The sequence below is a fragment of the Pelophylax lessonae genome, assembly GCF_965119305.1.
Source record: "Pelophylax lessonae genome assembly, chromosome: 10".
In the NCBI taxonomy this organism is placed as follows: domain Eukaryota; kingdom Metazoa; phylum Chordata; class Amphibia; order Anura; family Ranidae; genus Pelophylax; species Pelophylax lessonae.
In genome coordinates, this window is record NC_138777.1 from 183,314,993 (window position 1) to 183,336,668 (window position 21,676).

At 41.4% G+C, this 21,676-nt stretch overlaps 1 protein-coding gene across 1 annotated transcript in view; it reads left to right on the top strand.

The window, feature by feature from the left end:
• The window catches only part of LOC309566016 (polycystin-1-like protein 2), a gene marked incomplete at its 5' end in the record, with an annotated part of 162,574 nt that overhangs the window by 79,832 nt on the left and 61,066 nt on the right, over positions 1-21,676 (top strand). Inside the window, 8 exons of the mRNA XM_082271035.1 lie at positions 2,911-3,035; positions 5,469-5,595; positions 8,589-8,720; positions 11,922-12,147; positions 14,243-14,433; positions 16,701-16,931; positions 17,022-17,123; positions 19,056-19,234. Coding sequence (XP_082127161.1) covers positions 2,911-3,035; positions 5,469-5,595; positions 8,589-8,720; positions 11,922-12,147; positions 14,243-14,433; positions 16,701-16,931; positions 17,022-17,123; positions 19,056-19,234 — 1,313 coding nt within the window. The remainder of the gene's footprint in view (positions 1-2,910; positions 3,036-5,468; positions 5,596-8,588; positions 8,721-11,921; positions 12,148-14,242; positions 14,434-16,700; positions 16,932-17,021; positions 17,124-19,055; positions 19,235-21,676) is intronic.

The following is a 21,676-nucleotide window of genomic DNA, read 5'->3' on the forward strand; positions in this document are numbered from 1 at the left end:
TACTATAGTTTGTAGATGCTATAACTTTCACGCAAGCCAATCAATGTACAATTATTGGGATTTTTCAAAAACATGTAGCAGAATACATTTTGGCCAAAATATATGAAGAAATTTGATTTTTTTTTTAATTAATTATTTATGTTTTATAGCAGAATGTAAAAAATATACCTTTTTTCCACATTATTCTGTCTTTTTTCTGCGAAAAAATAAAAAACCCAGTGGTGATCAAATACCACCAAAAGAAAGCTCTATTTGTTAAAAAAAATAATATAAATTTTGTTTGGGCACAGTGTTGCATGCCCACCCATTTACTAGTTAAAGTAGTGCAGTGCTGAATAGCAAAAGATGGCCTTGTCATGAAGAAATCTACTAGAACTCAAGTGGTTAAAGACCCTACAAGTACAGAAAATACCTGTTGATCTGCTGGAAAAGCTTCTTGGCCCTGCTTCTCTTTTGGGTCACAGAGAGCACTTACTTTAGTTCTCCTTTGACCAAGAATTGGCCAACAGCGGTCTTTAGCTCATTGTCGGCTGATTTCAACAGAGCCGCTCCAGACTCTGCATGTATCCTGACAATAATGTTGGGATCCACCCAGATACCTTACAGTCAGCCTCTCAGTGCGCCGCTAATTATTGTGTAGTCCAGGACCATTTCTGACAACTTTAAAGTGATTGTAACGTCTAGTTTGTTTTCAGTTAAACATAACAAACATGTTATACTTACCTCTGTGCAGTGGTTTTGCACAGAGCAGCCTCGGGTTCCTCTTCGGCTCTTCTGGTCCCTCCCTCCTGTTCAGTGCCCCCACAGCAAGCAGCCTGCTATTGGGGCACCCAAGCCAAGCTACAGCTCTCTGTGTCCATTCAAACACGGAGCTGTGGCCGGGCTCCTCCCCGAACCCTTTCTCTCCTAATTGGCTGATTGACTTTGATTGACAGCAGTTAGAGCCAATGGCGCAGCAATGCTGTCTCAGCCAATGAGTAGGGGAGTCCAAGGCAGACAAGACTTGCCTGCAACATTGCTGGATCTAGATGGGCTCAGGTAAGTATTAGGGAGACTGATTGGGGCTGCTGCACACAGAAGGCTTTTTATCTTAATACAAGGAAAGCATTAAGATAAAAAAACCTTGGTGAACCAACCCGCTATAAGAATATAAAAGACATAATGTGAAAAATCATGAATAAAAATATAAAAATATATAAATATATCATAAATATATAAAATACCAGTAAGTACATAACACTAAATGAATCAAAATCAGCTATTGTTGATAAAAGAATTGATGTCAAGTTCGACATTTAAGCCTGATGGCCTAAGACTTTTTAGGAGATATATCCATTTAGTCTCCAACCGCGAGATACCCCTACGTAGGTGGTCTCCTCATCACAGCAACGTTTCCTCCATGCGCTCCAGGCTGGTTCTTCCTGCTTCTGGGTACGACACTTCCGACGTGGCGTTGAGTAGTGGTGACGTCACGCGGGAGCGCCGGTGGGCCCAGTCTGGCTCAAGTTTGTCCACGGTTTTTCTGAGTAACATCTCGATCCACAGTGGCCTGTTTTGCTTCATCCAGTGGACCCAGCAGCCATCTACCGATCCCCACCGGATCAGGCCAGCCCGGTACTGTATCAGCAATCTAATTTATTTTTAATTGACTTTTGTTCACTGCTACCTTTCTGGTTGTTACAATAAACTGTTTATCTTATCAATCGGCCTGTTCATAATTTGAGAAGTGCCACGACAATACCAACGTCCAGATAGCGCTGTCTCTTCTGGTTGTCTGTTGAAGGGTTAGCTGCTTGTTTAGTCTAAGGCAGAGTAAAAGCACTTTTCTTACCTGATCCTCAGCTTCCCTAGCAGAAAAATCGAATTTCTTCATAAATTTAAGCCCATATGTGTTCTGCTACATGTTTTTAGTAAAATAAAATCCCAATAAGCGGATATTTTTTGGTTTATGTGAACGTTATAGCATCTATAAACAATGAGACATATTTATGGATTTTTTTTTTTTATACTAGTAATGACGGCGATCAGTAACTTATAGAGGTACTGTGATATTGCAGTGACAATCGAATACTAACTGACACTTTTGAACCAGTGGCACTAATACAGTGATCAGTGTCAAAAATATACACTGTCACTGTACTAATGACACTGGCTGGGAAGAGGTTAAACATCTAGGGCGATTAAAGGGTTACCTGTGTGCCTAGCCAGTGTTTGTGTCATGTATGTGCTGCTTTTACTAGGGCAAGAGATGGATTCTAGTCCCTGATTTACAGGAACACAGAATCCATCCCTTCTCCCTTGTCAGAACAGCAATCTGCCTTGTTTACATAGGCAGATCCCCATTCTGTGTTGTTTACCGATGATCGGCGGGTGCCAGAGGATATGAAGTCTGTAGATCTGCAGGTGGAAATGCAGAATAACATATATATATAGGTGATCCTGCGCACAGCTGCCGCCCTGTAGCAATAAAACTGCTATTGGGGAGTCACTGGCTGGTGCAGAGTTCCTCTCATTGTTATTTCATACATTGCTAAAATACTGACTGCCTACTGCCAGGTGATAAATAAATGTATTTTTTATTTAGTGAGTTATCTCTTTTTTTTCTTTTTGCGGTATTTACTTCACATTCGATTTTTTACTCTAATGAATTGACTCTCCTATTACTGTATCTCATGCAATATTTCCAAAAAATTAGTGAGGTGACCTTTATATTGCATGTGGAATCCTTTAGTGAATTGACCTCATTGTCCTGGATGACAAGTAAAATTTCAGCAGCATGCAAGCGAAATTTATAGACTTTAACATTTTGTATTAGAACAGTTTTTAGATCAACTCAAATCTCTACAGATAGAAAATGATTTTGCCTATTGTTTAAGATGTGCAACCTAACAATAAGCGCTTTCCATGCAGAGTGCAGTCTCACAGACCTTACTGAGTGCAGTGGAAAACCTTCAGAGTGCTTTACTTATAGGAAAACTTCCCAACAATGAGCCTACAGTACTGGTGGCTCCATCCGCTACCATGTATATAAACAGGTGAGTCTATTAATACCTCAAAATTCATATTTTAACTATACTTTATATATAGTATAGTTACTATACTATATATAACTATATGTTACTATACTATATTTTAACTATAACTATTTTTGTAGAAGAAATACTTAAAGCGGTGTTCCGGCCTCCCCCTCAAAAAATTAAAAGTCAGAAGCTACCCATACTGTAGTTGCTGACTTTTAATATTAGGACACTTACCTGTCCTTCGCGGCCAGGTCCCTACTGCGCATGAGCAAAGCGTGCTGAGCTCGGTTACTGGCCAGAAAGCAGAGGAAGGAGGAGGGGGACGGACTGCTGACAGACCCCCACACAGTCACAGGGAGAACATTCATACTGCAGGCAGGTAGTATCATGGTTGGGATTCGAAAAAATAAAATATTTAAAAATATTTAATAACTATCTAAAAAACAGTAGACATATAGGGGTTGAAATAGACTGTGCACTTTTTTCAAGTGCAGTTGCACTATTTTTTCTTAGTAAATGTAAATGAGGTAAAGCTTCACCTTGTAAAGAATACCCAATCAGGTGCAAAGAAAAAAAAAATGTAAAAAAGCATTTTTGTTTGCACTGAATGGATTCCCTCTCTGACAACTGAAATATACACAAAAGAATGCAGCAATTATCTGTCGTTAAGGAGCAGGGCCGCCGCATCCTCAACAACTGATGACTTATTCATTTGTCAGTGAGGTTCCCCGCTGACAGATGAATGTAAACAAAACCAGGGACAGCTGCCGCTAGCCATCAGTGGTACAGGAGCGTTCAATAACTCATGTAGATGGTAAGGTGCACTTCACTGCCAGGTCGAATGGATGGATGGCTCAGCCCCTGGATCTCCTGAGGGGTCTTGACAAGGGATAGAACCGGTGACAGCCGGGGTAAAAAGAAGGAAACGCGCTCATGGGCCAGAGGTGACCCGCACAGACTTAGAGGGGAAGTCAGATGCCGGCAAATGCGCTCCGCAAAAGATACACACAATGAGGGCACCAGAAAGCTGGAGACCATGCAGCAAAAAAAAAAAGCCGTTAGACACAGGATAACTTATAATCCAAACTGGGAGGATGCCGACTCGATCTTGGAATAAAGCTGTAACATAACAAAATGTGGAGAAGTAAAGCGCTGTGAATACTTGAATACTTTCCGAATGCACTGTGTATATATATATACAGTATATATATATATATATATATATATATATATATATATATATATATACAATATTGTGCAAAATTTTTAGGCAGGTGTGAAAAAATACAATAAAAGTAACAGAGCAATACTCTAAAGGTAGCGCTGTGAACACCAAAACCGAAGGTCACTAATATTCCAATAAAATGCAATAATAGTCCATGAAGTTCAAACAAAAATATATAGCTGTGAAAAAAACAAAAAGTCAATAAACATAAACACCCAGTGTTAATCTAAAGCCCCGTACACACGTACCGATCGTCGGCCGTAAATATTCGGCCGACGACCGATCGGCCGATTGTAGGCTTGTTAGTATGATGCTTCCAACAGCCGACAGCGCACTTTCGGCCGAAAAGAATCTGTCGTGTAGGCATTAAAATTTTTGTAGGCCAACACCAGAACGGCCGATTGTTCGCCAGTCAGTACAGAATTCGGCCGACAATCAGCAGATTTGCAAGACTGGGCATGCTCAGAAAAGAAAAAACACACGGAAAGTTAACCATCACATGACATCACTTCTGCAGTCGTCTGTTGTTGGCCGACAAAATTTGTGTGCAGTCTTTTGCACTTTTCAGCGGACACGACAGCCCTGGACAAAAAACGGCCGATCGTTCGGCCGACGATCGGTACGTGTGTACGGGGCTTTAGTGAGAAGGTTTGGTGAAGACTCTTTTAAAATGTAATGATATCCTTCATATTCCAAGAGCTAGTTTCAAACCACCGAATCAGGTGCAAGTGTTCCCGCTCCCAATGGATGATAAACTCTCCAGTGCCTTCCATTCGCATGGTCAGTATAATTGCTTATTAATTGATTGGACAATTCCAAGATATAGATCAAGGTGTGAAAAAATGCTGTCAATTACAAATGCTTTCAGAAATAGTAGAGTTAGTTGTTTACTAATGAACAGAAAAGAAATCCAAATCACACCAATATTTGGAATGACCACTCGTTGCCTTCAAAACAACTTCAATTCTTCTAGGTACTGTGTTTTTGAAGGAACTCGACAGGTAGGTTGTTCCAGACATCTTGGAGAACTATAGCGTGCAGATACCGCTGCACACTGTTTTCACCTCCAATGTAAGATTAATGAAAAACTGGCTTCAGCTCAGATCCCAGTCCATCGGTCATGCTCCTCTGACATGTTTCACCCACTCTGGGCTCTACGATTAGCTGTATTTCTGGAGTTGTGCCTTAACAGTGATATTGTATCTACAACCTTTGTGTGGCAGGCTACAGTCAGACCAGGTGGGAAGTGCCTCTGTGAATGTCCACAATGTCAACACAGCAGCATTTAAACTCCCCTCCATCACTTCTATGAATGTTCCCCTAGACAGAGATGAAGCAGTGGATCTTCGGGCAAGTATAAAGTCAATGATATAGTTGCACAATTGTTAACAGATATCACCAATAATGTATTATACATATAACATAGGACATAGGATTAAGAGGTTGCAAACATATAGCAGTATGCAGTAGTATAGCAGGACAAGGTTGTCCAGTGCACCAGGCAGTGGCGGAGCTAGACTTTTAAAACAGGGGTGGCAAAGGGGTGGCTAGGTATTATTTTGGGGGTTCAATATACAAAGTGTAATTTAGTGTCAGATTCGTCCACCGCAATGTCGCAGTCCCTCTAATAATCGCTGATCGCTGCCATTACTAGTAAAGACAGGATACAGGTGGTGGTGATCAGAGCATACAGACAGGATACAGGTTTGCCCCCAATGATTATTGCAGAGTGCCACAGCAATGCCCCCAATGATTATTGCAGAGTGCCACAGCAATGCCCCCAATGATTATTGCAGAGTGCCACAGCCTTGCCCCCAATGATTATTGCAGAGTGCCACAGCAATGCCCCCAATGATTATTGCAGAGTGCCACAGCCTTGCCCCCAATGATTATTGCAGAGTGCCACAGCCTTGCCCCCAATGATTATTGCAGAGTGCCACAGCCTTGCCCCCAATGATTATTGCAGAGTGCCACAGCCTTGGCCCCAATGATTATTGCAGAGTGCCACAGCAATGCCCCCAATGATTATTGCAGAGTGCCACAGCCTTGCCCCCAATGATTATTGCAGAGTGCCACAGCCTTGCCCCCAATGATTATTGCAGAGTGCCACAGCCTTGCCCCCAATGATTATTGCAGAGTGCCACAGCCTTGCCCCCAATGATTATTGCAGAGTGCCACAGCATTGCCCCCAATGATTATTGCAGAGTGCCACAGCAATGCCCCCAATGATTATTGCAGAGTGCCACAGCCTTGCCCCCAATGATTATTGCAGAGTGCCACAGCAATGCCCCCAATGATTATTGCAGAGTGCCACAGTAATGCCCCCAATTATTATTGCAGAGTGCCACAGTAATGCCCCCAATTATTATTGCAGAGTGCCACAGCCTTGCCCCCAATGATTATTGCAGAGTGAGACAGCAATGCCCCCAATTATTATTGCAGAGTGCCACAGCCTTGCCCCCAATGATTATTGCAGAGTGCCACAGCAATGCCCCCAATGATTATTGGAGAGTGCCACAGTAATGCCCCCAATAATTATTGGAGAGTGCCACAGCCTTGCCCCCAATGATTATTGCAGAGTGCCACAGCCTTGCCCCCAATGATTATTGGAGAGTGCCACAGCCTTGCCCCCAATGATTATTGCAGAGTGCCACAGCCTTGCCCCCAATGATTATTGGAGAGTGCCACAGCCTTGCCCCCAATGATTATTGCAGAGTGCCACAGCCTTGCCCCCAATGATTATTGCAGAGTGCCACAGCCTTGCCCCCAATGATTATTGCAGAGTGCCACAGCCTTGCCCCCAATGATTATTGCAGAGTGCCACAGCCTTGCCCCCAATGATTATTGCAGAGTGCCACAGCCTTGCCCCCAATGATTATTGCAGAGTGCCACAGCATTGCCCCCAATGATTATTGGAGAGTGCCACAGTAATGCCCCCAATGATTATTGCAGAGTGCCACAGCAATGCCCCCAATGATTATTGCAGAGTGCCACAGCAATGCCCCCAATGATTATTGGAGAGTGCCACAGCCTTGCCCCCAATGATTATTGCAGAGTGCCACAGCCTTGCCCCCAATGATTATTGCAGAGTGCCACAGCCTTGCCCCCAATGATTATTGCAGAGTGCCACAGCCTTGCCCCCAATGATTATTGCAGAGTGCCACAGCCTTGCCCCCAATGATTATTGCAGAGTACCACAGCCACAGCATTTGCCCGCAATCATTGCAGAGTGCCAGCGTCCGTCCCCCCCAGTGAGACCGGCTTACTTACCTCACGGACGGACGGTCATCACAGCAGCTTCTCATCGGTCCGCGGCTCCCTGCATCTTCTCAGTCCTCCCGCCGGCGCCTCCTCGACCAATGGCACGGCGCTTGCCATTCGGCCAATCAGGAAGCGGGAGGACCCGCTCCCTGATTGGCCGGAGGAGGATCCATGTGACAATAGCGAATTTTCATTCGCTATTGTCACAGAATGGGCGGGCTCAGCCTCGGGACGCACTGCTCTGCTGCTCCCTGACCCTGGCCGCCAGCTTAGAGGGATCAGCCGGTTCTGCGAACCGGCTGATCCCACCACTGCCTGTGATTCCTCCGCTGCCAGCCATGCACCTGTCCAGGATCGGGGTGGCAACAGGGGTGGCAGGGACTTTTTCTGGGGTGTCAATTGCCACCCCAGCTAACCCTCTGGCTCAGCCACTGGCACCAGGCAAAGATGCCAGACAATGCCCTCCTCTCCACTGGGCAGACCAGGGCTTGTGGCACTTCACAGTAGAACGTATGTAATGCTTACAGCATGCACTGTAATAGTGCCAATGGTTGTGGCATGCTGCAGAAAAACTGAAGAGTTTAGTAGCTGTGCACAAACTGTCCTGCAGTAAATTATGGGGCTAACAGTGGCGAAAGAAGAAATCCCCCAGCATCAGTATGAGGGTATAAGTAGTGGCATTACTACAAGTAAAAAAAGTGTCACTGGAGGGAAAAATGCCCCAGCATTGGTGGTGTCACTGAAAGGAAATATTGTTGCTGTATCAGCGTTGCCAGAAAATATAATTCTGCTGTGTCTGTGTCAGTGGAGAGTCTTATATCAATGGCCAGGTGCATAGGTGCTGGTATCTACAGAGCAGGAGGCATGCACACATATTGCCCTCTTGCTGTGGCAGTGCCAGCCAGTATAAGCACTCACTTGTGATGACCAATGCTGATTTCTACAGAATCAGGATAACATTTCAGGCAGAAGTTAGCTGATCTGATTGAACAGGTTGCCATCTAGTGAATCTGTAAGGTAAAATAACAACTGCATGATTTCAGAACCATGACTGTTACTATAACCTTCATTTTATATTTCAGATGGTGAGCTTTTCAGTGAACCCTTTTTCCTCAAGCAACACATTTGAAATTACTGGCTCTGTAGGAGGTCTGAGACTTACTAGTACAAATGGATCCATCATCCCTGTAAAGGATCTCACAGAATATATAGAGGTAAAAAAGTCTTCTATCCATGTAACCACTCTATTGGTGAAGAATAAGCCTACATGTGACCATGAAGTGAATGTGGAGAGTACTACTAGGGAAGTATTAAAGTTGCAGACAACAACATAAAGAGTTCCTTAAAGGGGAAACTCCACTTCCGTGGGGAAAGAAATATCAAATTAAGAAAAAATAATATAGCATATACAATTGCGACAAAAGTCTTATTGGAGTTGAATGTTAGTAAAATAATAATTTTCTGAAAATGTAATGCAATATGGCTACCTGGAGGTGTTCTGTACACAGAATGTATACTGAACGTCCCCTACACACATCATTTCCTGCGTGCATGATTGGCTCACTGATGTTCCCAGAAGTCTGCACTAAGATACAAGTCAGATTTCAAGCATCCCCTGCAACAAAAATTTAATTTTTGGTGAGATACTCCCCGTAGGAAATCATGCCCAAAGATGCAGGCCCAGCAGCTTTCCTTATTGGTGCCTTGTAGGTGCACAGCTGATTGATAATTTTGAAACCCTCCCAATAGACTCACTTTCCCACATGGAAACAGACAAACACACAGGGATTTCTTCAGAATAAAAAAAGGTAGGAATCTGCAACAAAGTTTGTTAAAATCCTTGCAATGTATATTACATAGATCAACCAGAGGGGAATGTTTCTTTTCTCAACAAAAGTGGAATTATGCTTTAAGCTAGCTGATGAGCGTTGTTATGCCCATTCATTGTTGCATAGTACCTATTAAGACTTCACATCCGAATACTTTGTATCTGTTTTCCACAAAGCCCTGATGAAGGGGATGGTGCGTGTGTGGTCAACAAAGTACATTTGCTTTTATATACAGTTTATGTTTGGAAAATCCAGTTTTGGACTTAAAAATTACACTGTGGCACTTCACCTTTACATTTTCCTATCGCCTTCACAATCTAAGGTGACTGCGATAACCCTTCAGTGCATAGAAGCTGCTTACCTACTGTTCAGATACTCTATTTCAATATCGGGTTGGATAACAATAAAAATGCAAAAGCATTATTTAATCAAACCTCAGGGTTCCAGGACTACCAATCCACACCCTAGATCAATATAAACTTCTCACTGTTGTGTAATTAAAATTATAGGTTGTTATAGAGATATACAAGAAATAAAGTGAAAGAGAGTGAGAGAGAGTAAGACATCCCAAATGGGAATGGTGAGATGGTGACTGTACAGGATGACATCTATAAGTAGTAGACTGAGCCTTGAACAATAATGTAACCAACCCATAATGTTAGGTCCCTAGGACTTATTTAATATTTGTTGTTGCTCACAAGGCTATCCATATCTTTAAATATTATCATTTGATTTTTTTTTGCCCAAGCAATAATGTATTTCGTTTAGTTCTTTCCTTGGTGAAACACTGGTTATACTTCTTATAGATTTCTTATAAATTGGTTTCCTGAGTGTTGGAATGCAGATTATGATGAAGATTGTAATATTGTAAGATATATGTCGTGATAAAAAAAACGTCTTTTAAATCAGACTAGACCACATTTACGTAACAAAGTGCCACCAGAACATTGTAGAGATTATGTCAGCATGCATTTCACTATATCATTTCTGAAATTGTGTCAGAATATATTCGATATAAAAGTTGGCATATGATATTTTTTACAGATGTGTGCTCTGAAGCCAAAATAGAGGTCGATGTTATTTGAGATTTACAAATTATGTGCCCAATTTAAATCCGGTATCCACTTACATTTGCCTCCTATTTGGGCTTGTAAGATTATAAGGGTTTTGAATCTAGAGGAATCAAGAACAATACAAAGTGTTAAAAATAAGTTTGGTAAATGTGGACCATTATATTAACTGAATTGACAGTCTGTAAAGACATTGCTGCTGATTTATCTTTTTCTAAAAATTATACTTAATGTTGAGCTGTTGAGTTTGAAAAGATTGTAGTGTATTTTAGGGCAGCTCTTTCTCGCAGTCCATTTATATATTGAAGTTATTACACGATACCCTTGCAATCATTTGTTTCCTTGTGAAAAAGTACTGGTGGTAAAACTAATAATTTGTAAAGGGGCTTCTGATTGGCTGACTGTTGGCACCAGATAACCCAAGCTCCCATCCTGCTTCTTCTTGGATTGGACTACAAACCCACAGCTTGTAGTCCTTAGCCTTCGCCATATTGTGCCTAACCCTTGATATCCCTGGCCATTAGCCTTTATATTCACAAGAAAGGAATGTCCACAGAAAAGTTATAGTTTCCACACGTTACAGTTGTTCATCAAAAGATGGCATCGACAAACATCATATAGGCATACTAACTGAAGTCTCTGGACTACTTCACCAATCACATTAGTTGATGGACCGTAGCAGTCAATTGTGAAAGCTGCACATTTCACATCACTGGTAACTGATCTTCCCTTAGTATCTCTCGCTCCTCTCCTTGGGAGCACCACAGTGTTGGGACTCAGCTCCCTGTATACTATATCTGCAGCATTCAGCTCTATTCGGATCAATATTTACAAGGTGAATGTTCCTGCCCTGTTGGCCAAGATTAACAAGGTGCCTTTAATAGTTTACCAGTCTATCTTTCTGTGTTTCACTCCATAGCTCTACTGTCTGACTTCCCTGGGTCATTAGTACTCACTCAGAGGGCTCTGACTTGCTCATTAGGCTTTATGCATAAAGCTAAAGACTTTCTTCATGTCATTCCAGAGACAGGACTGCAGCTGCACCTCTAGATTTGGTATATTTCTCCCAGGTGTCACTAGAAGTTCCAGGGGCCTTAGTCCACACGCCAAAGAACAATGGCCTGGCCTAAAAGGCCTTTTGTATCCCGCTCACAGTCCAGTTAGACCAAATGTCCGCCTAAACCATGTTTTATGAGACAGGACAACTACAGCTGGCTATTCTGGGTAGTGGACTATCTCACCCAGACATTCTGCCCTGTCCATGCCCTTGAATAGCTGACTACATCTGCAGGTCTGTGGGGTGTTTGGTTCCCATGCCCCAACTCACTAGGACTCCTCCAATCCTAGCATTTATATGGGCAGTGACTTCATCCATTACATCACTATTTTTAAAAGGGGACTTAGCACCCTATAGTATAATTCTCTATTACTAGACAATTGGGACAGAGCCACCTAGTGGAAAACTAGCTAACTGCACCTGCTAACAAACTTGGTGATACTGATATTTTCTTTTCAGATAATGTTACCCAGGGATTCCACAGATAATGATGTAAAAAACATTTTCTATCTGGCTAATTTAACATCTGTTCTGGTAAATGTGACATCAGCCAGTCTTCCTCTTGTGATTCATGTGGAACCCAGTCAGCACATACCTCTGGTGCTGTACCTGGGGTACGAGTATCACCCAAATGAAACAAACTATGACATCAATTTCCATCTGCCCAATGGAAAATACCCTGGAGGTAAGTGTATGTCTTAAATACACCCCATATGATCACAGCTACCTTTAGTTAGTTGCACATTCTTGCTGTTATAGAAGAGGCAGCATGTCACTTGTTACTGCAAGGAATTTAAAGTTTTGATTGGGGCAAGCCATACTAAAACTTTGTATAGTGCACTATATAATCAAAGGCCAGCCCTGCGTATGAACTGCACCTCTTGGGGAAAAAAATAACATGCACAGCTCTCACACTACAATAGGTTCAGTATCATGGGCATCTGCAGAACTTTTTTTTTTGGCGGGGGGGGGGGTCACCCATGCTTCGCCCCTTTTCAACAATCTCATGAAGGGGAGGGGCTTAGTCATTATACTTATTTTGATTATTTATTTTTTAAGAGCAAACAGCAGCATTTATTTTTAAAGTATTTGTTAACCTAAAGAAATAAATAAAAGAAATGATCCTGTTCCCTTAACCTCCCTGGCGGTATGATTATGTCAGGAATTACATACCAAAAGCGGTACAATTGTTTTCATGGAAATTTGGCGTTATGTATTATAGGCCTACAATTCTTAGTAATTACTGACTTAAACCTGACCAAAACAAGACTCTAGTAGACATCCCAGATGTGATAAATTTGAAACACAAACGCGTGAATTATAATCAAATCGATAATATTATTTTATTATTTAATATATAATATATATAATAAAATTAGATTTTTGATCACGCGCTGTCTAGAGGAAAGAATATTCAGACCCCCCCTGAAATTACACAGCATTCAGGCACTCTTACTTCCATCTGCCAGGTAACAAGTGCCAGCAACACCAGCATTTCCTGCATGTGATGTGGATTGGTGCACTTGTATTTTAGCGCCGGTTGAGCAGGTGTTTATAGTCCCTCGTAGTGCCCCGCCTACTTGCTCCTTTTTTTGGATATATATATATATATATATATATATATATACACATATATATATATATATATGCATATATATATATATATATATATATATATATATATATATATATATATATATATATGCATATATATATATATATATATATAAAATGTGTTTTGTGCAACGTTTTTTTTTTTTTTTAATTTCCCTCCCTAGTTCCGCTCCCATGCAGCATTGCTGCTGCAGGGAACGGAACTAGGAAGTGATCACACCGACGGAGGACGGAGGAGCGGCGGTACTCTCGGCTGGCGATCTCAGCAATGAGAGATCTTTGCTGGATCGCCAGGAGAAGGTAAGAGAACACCGCTGCGCTCTCTGCCCATCCACCCCGAGCGTGACTCGGGGTTACCGATCCTGATAGAAAAAATCAACCCCGAGTCACGCTCGGGATTACCGCCAAGGTGGTTAAAACATGTTATACAGCACAGTGCTTTGCTGTGTAATTTGGCCCCTTCTTTAACCTAAAATACCAGGCTGATTCTGCCTGGCTATGTCCTCCCCTCTGTAAACTGACCACGGTATACCAGGGCTGCTGAGCCCTGACACTGTGGTTAGTTTACGTGCCTCCATCATCCGCAGTCCTCCTGTCCTCCTCTATCCTTTCTCCCACCCTCTCCCCTCCTGTCTGCTCCTGTGTCAGTGCCTGCCCCCCCTCCCCTCCTGCTGCTGTAGTTTCATTTAAAGTTTCATATCCTGTCTACCCCGTGTCTGTGTTTTTTTCTAAATGAAAGACATTCTTTACAAGTTTTCAGAGCGCCACTCGCCGCTCACTTGACCCGTCGCCTCTCTCCTCCTCTCCCCCTCCCCTCCTCCTCCCCTCCTCCTCCCCTCCCAACTGTCATCAGTGAGAAATCCTTGGCCCCGCCCGCTGCAGGCAGCTGTCAGATGGGGAGAGGAGAGAGCCGACGGGTCACGTATATGGTGCTCGGCCCTCTGAAAATTGGTAAAGAACGGCATATTTTTTTAAAACACAGACACAGGCACACAGGATTATTAAACAGACCAGACAGGATGGTATAAAGTGGCTTAACAACCACTTGAAAGGGGAAGTTGAGATTCCAGGGAGGGAATTTGCCCCCCCTTGCCCCTACCTGCGGACGCCCATGTTCAGTATGTCTGTGTATATATTTTAATAGTTAATATTGATTCTTTTTCAAGAAAAGGTCTATTCCTGGGTTATAAATCCAGAAGAGCTGTTCGGGGAAGGGACATATTACTTGACACTGAAACCAGATGTAGAGGAGGACATATTTAATGGAAATTACATATCTGTGTCGGTCACATGTTTCACCTCCCAGTGTGTGTTTTGGGATGAGATCCACCAGAGCTGGAACAACACTGGATGCCGTGTAAGTATACCACAAATTATGTATGTCACTGTCTCTAGCCAGGGGCTAAGTAGCTACATCTGACTGTCAGCAGCCTCTGTAGGTTCGTCTGCATGTTTCATGCAAAGGGCAATCTCACCGTTAATGCCCTTTAAATAGGCATGAAGTAATGAATAAGATATTCAACCTATATAATTCCGCAAGAGTATATATTTTTGCATTAAAGCTATTTCACAGCTATTTTTCATATTTTAGCTGGATCAACAACATTTCTTATGTTTGAATGTTGCTCAAAAGTTGGCTGTGGGTGGTGATCTTTGATAGAAAAATATAAGCAAAAATAAAGCATGCCTTGTGTGAATGTCAGTAACATCGTTTTCTTCTGGTGCCCCTGATAGTCTGCATTCTTCTGTTTGTTACAATTTGTGTCTGGGGCTTGGAGACCTGGCCGGAGATCTGAACAAAGCTGGAACCGGCTTTGATCGGGTCTTGGTTCCAGTAACCCGGAAGCGACGTCACAACATCACTCCCGGTTTACTAGAGTCTTGAAGGCGCCAGTTTTAAAAATAGAAAGTATTTAAAAAATGCAGATTTTGACGTTTGGAATACTTTCAAGTGCAGAGGAGGGGTTTAGACCTGTCACTGCCTATTACTGTCACAAGGAATGTTTACATTCCTTGTGACAGCAATAAAACTGATCAAACAAAAAACATTTTAAAGGACAGTGTAAAAACCAAAAATCGAAAGTAAAATAAATAAGAAAATTATTTTAAAGTGCCCTATCCCTCTATGCTCGTGCGAGAAGCGAATTCATATGTAAGTCGCACCTGCAAATGTAAACAGTGTTCAAACCACACATGTGAAGTATTGCAGAGATTATTACAGCGAGAGCAATAATTCTAGCACTAGACTTCCTCTGTAACTTTAAACTGGTAACCGTTGAAAATGTTTAAAGTGTTGCCAATGGAAATTTTTAGGTACCGTTTTAAAGCATGACATGTTAGGTATCTCTTTACTCAGCGTAACCTCATCTTTCACAATATACAAAAAACTTGGGCTTTATTGTTTTGTTTTTTAAAATTAATTAAAGTGTATTTTCTAAAAAAAACAATCTTGTTTGTAAGGCAAATAGAGTGTGACATAAAATAATGCAACGACCATTTTATTCTCTAGGATCTCTGCTAAAATATATATATATATATATATATATATATATATATATATATATATAAGCAACACATGTCAGAAGAGGGCTTAGTCTCCAAGGGATTAAATTCATATGATAGGATATATGCAACGGTGTACAAACCTGTCTCTAATAATGGGATTTTTTCAACAATCTAGTATTCAGTCATAAAATCAGTGCCAAGGTATTGAACACAAAGGGGTTGATTTACTAACAGGAAATAGGCTGTTCACTTTTCAAAAAAAAAATTGTACTTTGCAAGGGAATTGTCCCCAGAGCTTAGTGAATGAGGTGGCATCTTACTTTTCAAAGAAAAACTAATCGCATGCAAGAAAAATTTTAAAAAAAACTGCATTTTTTCTCACACATGATTGGGTGATGGAAGTCCCCTCATTCAGGGGCAAGTTTTCTTGTGAACAGTCCATTTACCTTCAGTAAATTATCCCCAAAGCGTCTACCAGAGAATTCACTACAGAAGGTATTTGTTGGATACCTTGCAACTAATATCTTGGAACTGGTCAGTTGACTAGGCTGTGGAAAGACTGCAGAGAAGGGGTGGTCACAGGACTAAATCCTAGATACCTGGCAGGACACCCAAGTGACCCAAGTGTGTGGACATTGTGACAACCCTTTACACATTTGTTAAGCCTGTATTGGCTTATATTTTATGTGTCCCAACAATTGTTGCCATCACTTTCAGCTACCATTCATATTCTCAGTTTCAGTATTTCCTTATTCACTAGTAAATTAATTTGTTTTAGTGGAATTATCCAGTAAAGCAATCACTTTTTGGCATAGGCCTTTAGGTGCTGAAAATAAATGGAATAAAACAGGAGCTCCAAATTATGTATTGGCACTTAAAGTTATCAGTCCTACAATAAGAACTGTGATCTGCATTGAAAGCTACTAATTCTATTATCACTATAATTTATTATAGTAGCTAATAGTATATTTTGGCCCAGTGATGGTCAGGCAGTTCTCTAGCTAAATTTTAACAAGTAAAATGTGACAGCCACTATTCAGTTTACATGACCATTTATTAATATCAGTTGATTTTTCAAACTTCATTTACCAATAGCCCATGACTAATTCTCTCTTCCAGGTTGGACCCAAGACAGCACCCCATAGTACCCAGTGTCTTTGCACTCACTTAACATTTTTTGGCAGCTCATTTATTGTTATGCCCAATGTTATTGATGTAAGCAGGACAGTTGAACTCTTTGCAACCTTTGTGGACAATCCTGTGGTGGTAACCACTGTTGGCTGTATTGCTGCTATTTATATTTTGGTGCTGATTTGGGCCAGAAGAAAAGATATCCAGGATACTGCCAAGGTGAGCTGGGCACAATCTGGAAAAAAGGCTTTGGCTGTAGCTGTTGAATTTTTGAAGGTTTATTATGTTCTTAATATGTTATTATCCTAGGTGAAGGTTATAGCTCTTGAAGATAATGATCCCTTTGCTGAGTATCGATACCTAGTCACGGTTTTTACTGGTCATCGCAGAGGTGCTGCTACAACCTCCAGGGTATGTGCTGAAGAACATAAATCTACAAAAAAGTCAATTCATCCACCATCTCACATTTCACTAGTTTTCCAAAATAGAGACTCTATAGCTTAGTAGTGGTCAAGTTTCTTGATATGGCTCAGGCATCAATTTCAGCCTCTGACATGTCCAAAGGGCAGCACATAATAATCAGTAAATGTAATGCTACAGAAAGCGGTCAAGGAAAGCAGACATGCTGCAGTAGATGGTCAGAAACTGAAAATATGCTATAGAAGTTGTTGGAGACTGCGGACGTGCTAAAGAAGTTATTGGTGACTAGTTACATGCTTCAAGAAATAGTCATAAACTGGAGGCACATTACAGGAGACTGCTAGAGATCACTTCTATAACAGCACTTTGAAACATCAGAGGTTCCACATTTGTTCTCCCTATAGCCCACTTAACATGACTTGTGCTACTTTTGATATTCCTCTCCATTATAAAAAATCAGAGGAAAAAAAGCATTAATGGAGAAAAGGAATGGACAGCACAGAAAAAAAAGATGTTTCCTTCACTGACTTGAGTAAGCTCCTAGCTAAGGAAAACACTTCCTATTGTTTACTGAGGCCTACAAATGGCCCCGAAGCCACAGGCAGGGTATAGAGCAGGGGTCTCCAAACTATGGCCATTCAGTTGTTTAGGAACTACAATGTCCATCATGTCTGTGAATGTCAGAGTTTTGCAATGCCTCATGGGATGTGTAGTTCTGCAACAGATGGAGGGCCGTAGTTTGGATATCCCTGGTATAGATCATGTAGCCAAAAACTAATGTCAGTAATCTGCAAACTTGACCTCTGGAAGATTTACCTCCCTTCATGACCAGGCCATTTTTTGCTTTTTAGAACTACATTACTTTAACTGACAATCATAGGCATGTGCACAGGGTATGCTGGCTGTGCCTGGGTACACCCTAATAACCCCATGCACATTAGCATTATCACTCTGGGTGCCAGCGGGAAGATAGGAAAGATCTCCCTCTTACCGGCTCTGCCATAAAAGAAGTGTTTATGCACTTCTCTTTCACTGTGCCTGCAGGGAGATCAATGCACCGGAGTCATATACACGTAGACACACGCACAAGTATTTGAGCTTTAGGGTGCACACCCTAAAGCAATAGACTGCACACACCTCTGCTGACATTTGCATGGTCATGCAACACTACACACAAACAAACTTTACATAATTTTTTTTTCCAACAAATAGAGCTTTTTTTTGGTGGTATTTGATCACCACTTTTTTTTTTTTTTTTTTGCGCTATAAATGAAAAAAGACCGAAATTTTTGAAAAGCAAACAATATTTTCTAATTTCTGATATAAAACATATCCAATAAAAAAATGTAAAAAATCAAATATCTTCATAAATTTAAACCAATATTTTATGTGGTCAGTAAGGGGTCTTTGCCCAAAAGCAGTTCCACTCTATGGAATACTGACAACAGGCCATGAAAACAATACAGGAACTGGTACTTGTGTGAGTTATCTCTACCTCCCGTATACAAAAATATCTTTACTCAAGAGCTATACAGAAGCACTGCAGCTTTGTACACTGATAGTAATGTGGGGACAGTGATAGTTGGGGAAATAAGTGGGTATTATTAATAAAGAATGCAGATTACTCAGTCAAAACTCTTGCATTTTTGATAAATACTACCCAACAGTTTGTTTTTGTTCATCTTGTATCTCCCAGATGCTGAAGGCAAATCAGTTATATCCCAAATATTTGGAAACCCCTATAATATATTTCATGCTATAGATAGAAAGGGAAGGATATAAGGAAGCAATGTTTTTTTTAAATCTTGTCTGCAAAGGTAAGTTTAATTTTGCATTTAGGATTCTCTAATGTTCCCAAAACAAAATTAAGGGTTTAGGATATGTTAAGCTTTTGATTAAAATATTGGAGGTTTTTTCTTGCAGGTAACTCTGACACTGTACGGTTCTGATGGAGAAAGTGAGCCTCACCACCTGTGTGATCCAGATGGAGCTGTGTTTGAACGTGGAGCGTCTGATGTCTTTCTGCTCTCAACTCTGTTTCCACTAGGGGAGGTACAGAGCATTCGACTTTGGCATGACAATTCTGGAGCCAAGCCCTCATGGTAAGGGTAGCATTTTTAGATAAGAAAAAAAAAGTAAAGTGCATCAAATATTATAGTCCGAATAGATCACAAAAGTTTGTGAATAAAATAGGTGTGAGGAATTATGTGAAGAAAATTCTGCAATCCACTCTCCTTTCACGTGTGATGCTTGTGATCCTCCTCCTGCATGTGCACTCCTTCAGCCTTATGGTAAACTGACCTTGCAAATATACTGAGGTCACAAGAGCTAATGTCCCTTTAAGGGAAAAAAGAGAACTGATCCAGTTTCCTCAGCGCTCACCAAGAGGTAATCCAGCTCTCAGATGTATATGAATACCATGTAGTATGATGATAGTGTAGGGCTAAAATGTAATATCTAAAAACTATTATAAAGAGTCCATATCAACAAGAGTCAGTATAAAGTATACAGAGGAGGTAGTGATGCTGTAGTGCAACTATGTATCAAAAGCAAGAAGAAACCATCACCAACACCTGATCACACTGCCTCTTACCCTCCAGCATAGACCCTCACAACAAAGGTCAAATGCGCAGTGGACAGTGTGACGGTGGCGGGTATCAGATTCCTGCCCTTCTCACCAACTCATGACCAAGGACCGGGCAATCCCACACCCTGCCGTCACTTGCGTAACAATGCCACTCTCAGCTGCACCCGGCATAAAGATTTTTCCAGCTTGCGGGACCACAATCAGCAGGCTGAGAGCGATTGTCACCGGGCTAATTAAGCAATTAACCCTTTCTCCGCCAGCACCGCTACGTTATTATGAGCCCAACGGACGGTCGTAATTTTAGAAATACCAATTATGACTTTAGAATAATCGTCTGTAACACGCACTGTCACCCCAGACAGGAATGTTCAGAGGATTTATTCTATACAGTAGCACTCTTCAAGAGACAGGTTCGTTATTAGTTTGCATTAAGAGCTTAGGGACAAGATTAACACTTTTCAAAATAAGGTTTAATAATAAAAAGTTTAAAATTGGTGCAGATAAAATATTTATAGAAAAAAATGTTTCAAAGAAATAGAGACACAATTCAGCAATTTAGAAAATAAGATAAAGAATTAGAAAGTAGGAATACTTGCATTCAAATGTCCTGAGTATTATCAGAGTTTCAGAAGTTGAGCCAGTGTGATCGGTTCTCCACTTGATAGATGTTCCTTCTTGATGTTACCATGAGAACTGAGAACTCATCTGTCTCTCTCCTTTTTCTCTGAGACCAGGGGGTGGTAACAGAGGTCCCTGACCAATAAACACAGTGGCCATGGGCGGCCCTAAAGTTTAGACAATGCCAAGGAACCTCCCGTTTAGACAGATTTATAACATAATTCATATCTCAAAATATGTAATGGTTACATTCTGTTAACTGCTAGTTCATCACTCAGATTTGGCTTCAAAAGATACTAAATATGAATATGTTATCATACAGGGAAATATCTTATGGCTATCTTCTATTCTATATGCGACAGGGGGATCATGCATGGTCTCATCCCATTCAGTATTTTATTTCTCATGCAACTATATACTTTCTAGAGACATATCTTGTTTGTGTTTAAAGTTATGAATTTGTGTGTGAATGTGTTACAGTTATAATGACCAGCTGGGCTGTGTGGTATTTACGACCCAGCCTGATCAGCCTTAATGGCTTGCTCGTTTATGGCTTTACGACCTGGCCTGTCCTGTCCTACACATCTGCCAGGCATCCTGTCTGCTGAGATAAGATCTTTGAAGTGCCAGCCCTTTGAAGCCTCTGCATTCCTACATTAATTAGCTCAAGGAGGGGGCTGGGTGAATGAGTGGTCTTAATAACTGTCATGGCTGAGCTCTCAAACAAAATGGTTGCTTGACAAAATGGTATCCCAGTGCAGGATATCATTACACCTCCCCCTTTGGTGGGTGCATGGGAGGGCACTGCAATTTCCCTCCTGACGCAACCGATTCCTGCGGGCTCAGCTTGTCGCAACAAACCATCAGCATTGCCATGGGTGCTGTCATGGCTGAGCTCTCAAACAAAATGGTTGCTTGACAAAATGGCATCCCAGGGCAGGATATCATTACAGACAGCAATCCAGTGATATCTCCAGCAGTATTACTCCACCTCTAGGACTCTCAGACATCTCCACCAAGGCTTCATCAATCTCATACAGAGACAAAAGAGACACTCCTCATACTGTAGAAATCCCAAACTAATTTATTAAGTAAAAGGAGTATAACTCCCATTCTGATGATAAAAACTTGCATATCTGTGTAAAACCTCTGGCGTTTCTAACCAGCAAGATGGCCGCCATGCATGTAGTCACGTCACACATCTCCAACTCCTCACTATGCCTTTCGGCATCAGATTCGTTTGGGATTTTTATACACTTTTAATACATAGTTGCACTACGGTATTACTACCTCCTCTGGATACTTTATACGGACTCTTGTTGATATGGGCTCTTTATAA